Raw genomic sequence first — 8,558 nt, 5'->3', positions numbered from 1 at the left:
CAAGCTCTCTCTGCATGTTTCATTCACACATTGGGATATGTTCAAAATGTTGCTTTTATAATGGCTGATGTAGAGTTATTGTTGGTTTTGTTGCATCCTACAAAGTAATAACTATGAAATGCATTTTGATTTTCATTTGACTGGGATTATGCGAGTTTGAGCATGTTGTGAAGTATTATAGACCTCGTATACATCTTGGAATTCGACAATGATTGTAACTATTGAATTGTATAGACCATTACATTCGAAGTCAGTAGCCTAATATATTTATTTCACAATTTCAACAAATGATTAATTCACTACATACTAAGAAAACAAATGTGTACACCCTCCGTTTTTATTTAAGTCTACGTATTAGCATTGATCAAAGTCAAGTTTTGTAAACTCTCAGAAAGTTTATAACAAAAAATATTAACATATACAATAACAAATAAATACCATTAGATTCATTTTTGAATGTACTTTCACATCATACATATCTGTTAAGGTAAATGTTTATATTTTTCTATAAACTTGGTCAAACTTTAGGAAGTTTGACTTTGGTCAAACCTAATATGCAGAGTTTACTAGTACTACTCGCTAGTTGCTTAGCCGAATCACCCAACACACCACACGGGGAGTTCAGTGTCACAAAATTTTGAGGTTGGCGGGAAAATCTCCCGCGACCCTCATTCGAGCAGTGGGAAGTTACCATCATAGCCTTTGGAATAGGCCTATGGATGACGGTTGGTAGGGCGTTGTTTTCGTAACTTCAGGTTCACTCTACCCAGCCAACCCCACCCCGGCACCCAGAGTAGTACACCTCAATACTCCCCATTTTCTATCCCCACTGCAAAATAGACTTCTCCACGGCACCGCAACCTTTGTGCTCCTCCCCTTCTACATCGGCGCACTCATCCACCGCAGCGCATCTGCCTCATCGACGATCTCGTACGCCGCACTAGAGCCGGTCCACCGTCGTCATCGTATACGAAGCCTCTTCCCCGGCACCGTCTTCCACGGTCTCGGATCTGCTTCCCGGAAGCCGACGCCAAGCGCAGAAGCACCACCGGCGTGGACAATGACCTGACTCCCGTTGCCGACCATGACTCACAGAGGCCGCCGCGACCATCGTTCTCCTCCTCGATTGGTAATGCGTGTATTGAATCACTTAGCAGTACATGTGCAGTTCCAATTTTGTTCATACCTACCCTTCAAATTTCCTGGGTGCTATTGTTCCTGTAAAAGTAATTGGTTATAGCCTCCATTGTCCAATAGAATATCAACTTGTAATTGTGCGGCGCTCTTGTATCGCGATGTGCTTGGGTAGGTATTTCATGTGCAACCAATAGTGTGGCAAATGATGGATAGTTTTTTAGAACTAGCAAGATGACCATGCGTTGCACACATCAAGATGCATTTGTATGAGTAGTTTATCTTGTGGGAGAAAAGGATGAACCAGGGAATGCCTTATTTGCAAATGCAGAGAGGGGTGTGGGTATCTTTTTGCAAAATTGCCACAGTTTCCTTCCTATCCGTCGGATATAAATCGGATGGCCTATATTGCAGGATGGCAGGAACACCATCATCACCAACTCTGTTTTTTATAAGAGTAGGGAAAAAGTAGAGAAAAAAATAGAGAGTAGAGAAGTAGAGATAAATATTAAATATAAAATAAATATAACATTAGAGAAGAGAATGGAGATACCAGATATGTAGGGAAAGGATTGTGTGTGCGCAGGAAAAGCGGCCGGGCATGTGCTAGTTTTGGCATGCGGCGTCCGGTGCGCTTTATGAAATCCAACGCCCTCCCACCGCTCTGTGCCTTGCCACCGCTCTCTCCCCGCTCTGTGCCTCGCCACCGCTCTCTCCCTGCTCTTTCTCGCCTCGCCACCGCCGCGCCACCATGCCGTCGCGTCGTCGGGAAACTTGGGGATACCGCGGCGTCCGCGCGCGCCCCTCCGGCTGCTTCTCCGCCGAGATCTGGTTCCGCAAGATGCGCCTCGGCCTTGGCAATTTCGACACCGCCAACAAGGCCGCCCGCGCATACGACGCGGCGGCGTGGTGCCTCTGGTGGCCTCATAGAACATTGAACTTCCCCAACGTGCTGACGCGGGAGCGGGCACAGGCGCTCGCGCCTCTGCCACAGCTTATCACCGACGAGGATCGTCGCGACAACCGGAGGCGGGAGCACCGTCTCGGCATCGCCGAGATGGACGAGGAAGCCATGGCACTGTGGAGCCAATGCTTCCCGCGGGACATCATCAATGAGCACGAATTCTACGAGCAAAGGAGGGCGGAGAGGGATAAGAGGAGGGCAGAGCGAGCCGCCTATCGCGAGGACAAGTGTAGGCAAAAAGCGGGCGCTCAATTCAACATGAGGCTAGGAGCAGCGTCGCCCTGGGAATCCGACGACGATCGGTATGTTCACGCCTACAGTTAGACATCGGAGGAGGACATCACCGAGGAGGAGTCGGACGATGAGGAGTAGTTGAATAATCTGTTTTTTTTATCTATCTATGCTGAGAACTATCCTCTACTCTCTATCTCTATTTCTCGATCTCAGCACTGTAAACGCCTTTTTAAAGCGCCGCGCATTGCGATTCTGTTGGAGATGCTCTAACATGGCAGACGAGTGCTTTAATGTTGTCCACAAGATGTGTGAGTATTACTAATAGTATATTTTTCTTTCCATGTTGAGATTTTAAAACCACGAGTGCGAACATGCACAGGAGCAATGAAGACCAAACACGGGATATTGGGGACATCTTCAAGGAGCGTGGAATGTTAAAGAGGAGTTGCATCGAACCTGTAAAACGAGCTTTGGTAAGTAACACCCTTTCAATTACTTTAGTTTAGCCTCATGTTCCTCGATGTGTATATGTTGCAGTTTCTGTTTCTCTTAAGCCTCATGTTCTTCAATGTGTCATAATAAGAGTCTTAATCGTACTAATGCTTTCATTTTAGCTTGATGTAGGAAGTGGGTGTTCTCACCTTGTAGTCTGTTTTTATATTTTCCTTTTGAATTCACTTCTCCCAGTTCTGTATATCTGTCTTCTACTAAATGGATCTGGGTTGCTCTGAGTAATTATCTAAAAAAGAAGTAACTTCATGTTAGGATGCAGTTCCTGCGAGGAGGGAAGTATGGTCAACCTCGAGGTCATGTTTCCAGAATGAGGCTGGATTACACACAAGGTGCTAGTTCCCTAATGATGTTGGATTAGACACAAGGTGCAAATTCCCAGATGATGCTAGATTACACACAAGCCAGGTGGAGTCATTAGCTGTTCGTGTCCTCGTGGCTCTAGTAAAGGCTGAAAGAAAGCGTGCAGCAGCCCTTGAGAATGTAGCTGAGTTCCTGAAGAAGCGAAAATAGCAATCATATGCTCTCTTCACCCATGCCAAATAAGAGATGGAAGAAGCCAGAAATAAGCTAGCATAGGCAGAGCAGGCTAGGCGTCTCCTGGTATCGGAAATTGTTGTCAATACAAAATTTCCTTCATAGTAGCTAGGTTCAAATGTTTATCCAGTCAGCATGCCTGTTGTGATGTCCGTGCATCTACTGATGTGGCACAAAATATATTTTTTCGGGCCATGTAATAACAGCAATTACTTTCCAAACCATAATAGATGAAGCCTTGGACATGGTATAGTTCACGCGCAAGCCCGACATTCCAAGTTCAACTTCCACATCAAACTCATGTTCACAGATATCTCCACATTCATACATAATGTCCACGACCATGATTCACTTCAAAGCCAAAAAAATTGAGGAGAGTTATGAATAAAGAAAAACATCTAGTTCCTGCTACCAGTGCGAGCACAACAAGTCAAGACCAGGCGTAATTAATTATATTTTGGTCACTTTTGTGTTCTAAAATGCCGGCCGGCTCGCGAAAGGACTTCCTGCCGGCACACGCGCGGATTCAATGAAGGCAGACGGGGCAGTCTGAAGCCGGTTGCATGCGGCGAGGAGGCGTGTTCAGCCGGGCCTGCAGTGAGTGGGGCCCTCTTGGGCGGCGCACCGGTTCAATGCATGCGCTATGAGAGGTCGCGTCCCTGTCAGAGAAATCACTCCGTCCAGTCCTTTTTGTTTGCGCATAACAAAATCTCGTTTCCCATTCACATTTTACAAGTTAAATTTGTGGACAAACTTTGACCCAAAAAACGATGGGGACTAGTAAACCAGAATGGAGGTAGTAGTTTTTTTTAATCAAAGAAGGGTTTCCCCCTTCCGATTTTCATTACTGAAAACCAACATCTAAATCTAAACATAGTATTTGCCCTAGAACTACCAGGTTCAACATCTCGCAACATAAACCCATACAACCATACGCCAAGGAGGTACGTAGTAGGTAGTACTATGAATTCCATTTTCGCTCCATACCAATCGTTCTAAAAACTACTTAGTACTTATAACGCACCATTGAAAATTGGAACTCTTAACCCCGTTAAATTTTTTTGATATTTTAAACATGGCTACTCGATCTGTGGCAACTGGCGAGCCACCGCCTCCAAGTCGTTCACTTGTGGTCCCGACCATCAACTCCTACGGATCAAATTATCACGCGAGCTGACTATTCCTACAAAGGTGCGCTCCACCACGTACCCGGTACCAGCGAATGCAGCAATCGTGCACCTAGGGTTTATTTGTTAACGTTGCCTTTACGTAACACTCATGTGTGCGAGACAATGAGAGACCAACTGCGTGTGTGCACCTCTTCTCTTTGTATATGTACTCCACCGTTTGTCTGGTGTCCACAAAATTATAATAACTACTAGCAATGTGCCAATGCGTTGCCACACGATCTGAGTAGATTAATACATATTCACCGATTTGATAGAAAAAAAGTCTAGTTTTGAAATACGTATATCACTAAAAATGTTATGTTTCACTCAAAATATATTCCTTTGGCGGTTTTGATGAGATAAGGGAGGAATGTTGTTGGTTTCAAGATTCGAGAAGTGGTATATGTCTAATTTCTACTCTTACTAGCAAGATGCCCATGCGTTGCACGGAACATCAAGATCTTGTGGGAGAAAAGGATGAACGAGGGAAGGCCTTATCTGCAAATGTGGAGAGGAGTACGGGTAAATTGCCATGGTTTCGTTCCTATCCGTCAGATATAAATCAGACGGCCTATATTGCAGGATGACAGGCCCACCATCATCACCAACTCTGTTTTTTATCCCTACTCTTATAAAAAGCATAGTCGGTGATGATCGTGTGCCTGCCATCCTGGAATATAGGCCGTTCGATCTATATCTAACGGATAGGAAGGAAACTATGGCAATTTTGCAAAAAGATACCCACACCCCTCTCCACACTTGCAAATAAGGCCTTCCCTTGTTCATCCTTTTCTCCCACAAGATAAAATACTCATACAAATGCATCTTCATGTTTCGTGCAACGCATGGGCATCTTGCTAGTTGTTGCAAAAAGCCCATGTGTGTGTTTGTGTGTGTGTGTGTGAGAGAGAGAGAGAGGGAGAGAGGAGGAGGACGGAGTGCATGTGTGACAAAGACACAAAGAGTGTGTGTGTGAGAGGTATCAGCTTAAAATGAGGCGATAGTGTGTGTGGACGATCGAGAGGGCGTGTCTCAAGAAGGGAAGAAAAATCTACATAGATACAAGGAGTGGGAGAGAGACATGTATACGATAGTGGAAGCACGAGTGTGCGGGTGTATAAACCTATCTAGAGGCTAGTCGATAAATGTTTGTGAGAGAAATACGAGACAGAGGTGCGAAAGCGAGAGTTTTGTGTGTGAGAGAGAGAGACGGTAGTCGGGAAGGGGAGTGGAAGCAGGAGTTGTGTGTGTGTGATAGAGGGAGAGTTTGTCTGATCGGTAAACAAATGAATAATGTCAGTCTGGGATGGAGACGAAAAGGAGACCGCAACAAATGTTGTGTCTACAGGAGAGAGAGTGTAATTTTAGTGGTATGATTCATATCTAGAAACATAGGGTGTGTGAGAGAATCCCATAGAGAGAAAGACAAAAGTGAAAGACGAGTGGAGACTGTATGGCGGTGAAAAAGAAAGCTTAGGTACCTAGTGATACGAGAGAACGGTAGAGACGTGAGAGATAATGAAAACCGTGTAATGTATAATGATAGGGAGAGTGTGACACTTCTCAAGGGAAACGTCGAGAGACCATGTTTGCGAGGATAGGAGAAACATGAAGTGAGTGTGCGGGTGAGCTAGACAAAAGAGAGTGATAGCTACATGAAGGAGCATGCATGCGAGAGAGATGGGCACGAAAGGAGTGAACATAAAAGGGATTCAAATATTTGAATTCGAGATGATGATACATGTAATCCATACTCAAACCAAAACTGATCTATCAAACATGCATACTCATATGAATTCACGCGCATCTTTGTTATTTAATATGTAGATATTACAGATCCATACATCTTAATAGAACATAATTTGGTTCAATTTTTTGAATTCAACCTTATGATTTTGAGATCGTTGTATTTGTAAATCATATTATACATATAAAGGAGCAGAATTCTTTGTTATGCTTTTGAAAGTATATATTAAAAAATGATGTATATAGAATTTTATTCCGATCAAAAATGGGTCCCGCCCGAAAAAAAGAATACAAACGGGACTCGAATTGAGTTGGCACGGTAAACGTGCGCTCTGCAAAATTTGAATGAAGCGGGGAAAGTCGCAGTAACCGCCCGAAACCAAAACCTGCGAGATGGAAATTACTACTGCCTATCCCTGCCACGCAAAGCCTATCTGCTCGATTTCTATATGTTTCGATAGGGGTAGGTTTGTAATTTCACTCGAACGTGACATAACCGCCTCTCACCCAGATTCATACATAGTGGGTGCCAAAACACAGTGTGTCCTCGGCCGAAATCAACTCCCTCCCCGATTCATACACGGTGGGCGCCAAAAATAAACTCTCGTCGGCAAATATTCGGTGTATGCGAGATTACCATCCTATCCCCAACCGACTAATATTGCTGTGATGTAGGAAATTTGAAGCGGGGTCTAAGTTTGTAAATTTCCTCGCATTTGAGACAAGCGCGCCTTGAAGACATGGTTCCCCCTTCCTCTCCACCTCCATTTCCCCATTCGTACTCCGTGGGCGCCAAAACACCCTCTCCACCCCAGCCTCCTCCATCCGCCACCCCATCCACCACCGTCCTCGTCCACCATGCTGGAGCTGATACCCCGACGCCGCCGTCCCTTATAAGAGATTGACCTCTCTCATCCAAGGCTTCGGACCTCTCTCGCTTCATCCCCGCCGTCGTCCACCTTGTCGGCGTCGCTCCTATGACCGTCTCGTCCACCGCGCCCCGCCGCCATCGTCTACCCTCCTAGATCTGCTTCCACACGGCCGACAGCCATCGCTACCGCAGCACCGTCAAATTCTCAGCAGATGCATACATGACGCCGCACCAAAGGAGGTACTCTTTCGTATCTATTCAACTTATTTATCGCAGCAAGAAAATAGATCGCCACTGCTTTACTCTGATTTCTTGTCCATCACTTACTTGCTAGTTCAGAGCAAACATTGGTTGCGAAGTTTCCTTTGTCTGGTTTGCACCTTCAGATCCGCCATGGCACGCTCAACACTATACTCCCAATGCTTATGGTTTTCGCCTTTTATATTCCACACTAGTTAAATCACAGCAGACTAAATTTCAAAATTGGGTAAGTCGATTTTTCAGAGCTCGCCAGAGTTCGCCGGTGCGAACGAAGGGGCTCGGGTGGGGACTTTGGTTGTTGGGGGCGGTGGTGGGGCCTCGCCGAATGAAGAAAACTCGATGCGGGTGGGGGCGAGGGTGGGGGTGGGGTGGCGGAGGAACACAGGCGGTGGGGGCTGATGGTCCAGCCGGCGGCCCGTGCGGTGTTCTGTATGGGAAGAATCAGAGACGAGGAAGAAGAAGGGTTAGGAGACGTAGGATCTTCATCCAACCACCTGAAATGGTCGACTGACCCAAATGCAGACATGCCTTTATATTCAGTACCATCATCGTACCTGCTTAGCACTGCTCCTGAATCCATCAAGCTAAACAATGTGCCACTCATAATTCCAAACTTGTTGCTCAAGTACGAATCTGATATGATGCTAATATTACTAAAACAGATAACATTTAAATGGTCCGCTAATGTTCCTACTTTACTTTCGAAAAAGCACGTGCACCACATATAGAGAGACAGCAGGGAGTTGCTTTCTTAATGTGCTCTGGTTCATCATGTGTGGACACTGCGCAACGAACATTTTATTATCCAAAATCTGCTTGCTCTTCTTTAGCATGTTCCTCTTCCGTTATTCTTTAATAAGTACTCTCTCCATTCCTAAATACAAGTCTTTGTATAGATTGGTTGCGAAGTTGCCTTTGTCTGGTTTGCACCTTCAGATCCGCCATGGCACGCTCAACACTATACTCCCAATGCTTATGGTTTTCGCCTTTTATATTCCACACTAGTTAAATCATAGTAGATTAAATTTCAAAATTGGGTCAGTCGATTTTTCAGAGCTCGCCGGAGTCCGCCGGTGCGAACGAAGGGGGTCGGGTGGGGACTTTGGTTGTTGGGGGCGGTGGTAGGGCCTCG

At 45.5% G+C, this 8,558-nt stretch overlaps 1 protein-coding gene across 1 annotated transcript; it reads left to right on the top strand.

The window, feature by feature from the left end:
* Positions 1-1,885: 1,885 nt before the first annotated feature.
* On the top strand, positions 1,886-2,422 carry LOC147979792 (uncharacterized). The gene has a single exon (XM_087515346.1). The coding sequence runs from the start codon at positions 1,886-1,888 to the stop codon at positions 2,420-2,422; it is 537 nt and encodes a 178-aa protein (XP_087371472.1).
* The last annotated feature ends 6,136 nt before the right edge of the window (positions 2,423-8,558 follow it).

The sequence above is a fragment of the Triticum urartu genome, chromosome 3A (genome assembly GCF_056163025.1).
Source record: "Triticum urartu cultivar PI428250 chromosome 3A, HENAU_Tu73, whole genome shotgun sequence".
NCBI classification, from domain to species: domain Eukaryota; kingdom Viridiplantae; phylum Streptophyta; class Magnoliopsida; order Poales; family Poaceae; genus Triticum; species Triticum urartu.
The sequence above is the reverse complement of the archived record's forward strand: the minus strand, read 5'-3'. Positions and strand labels throughout refer to the sequence as shown.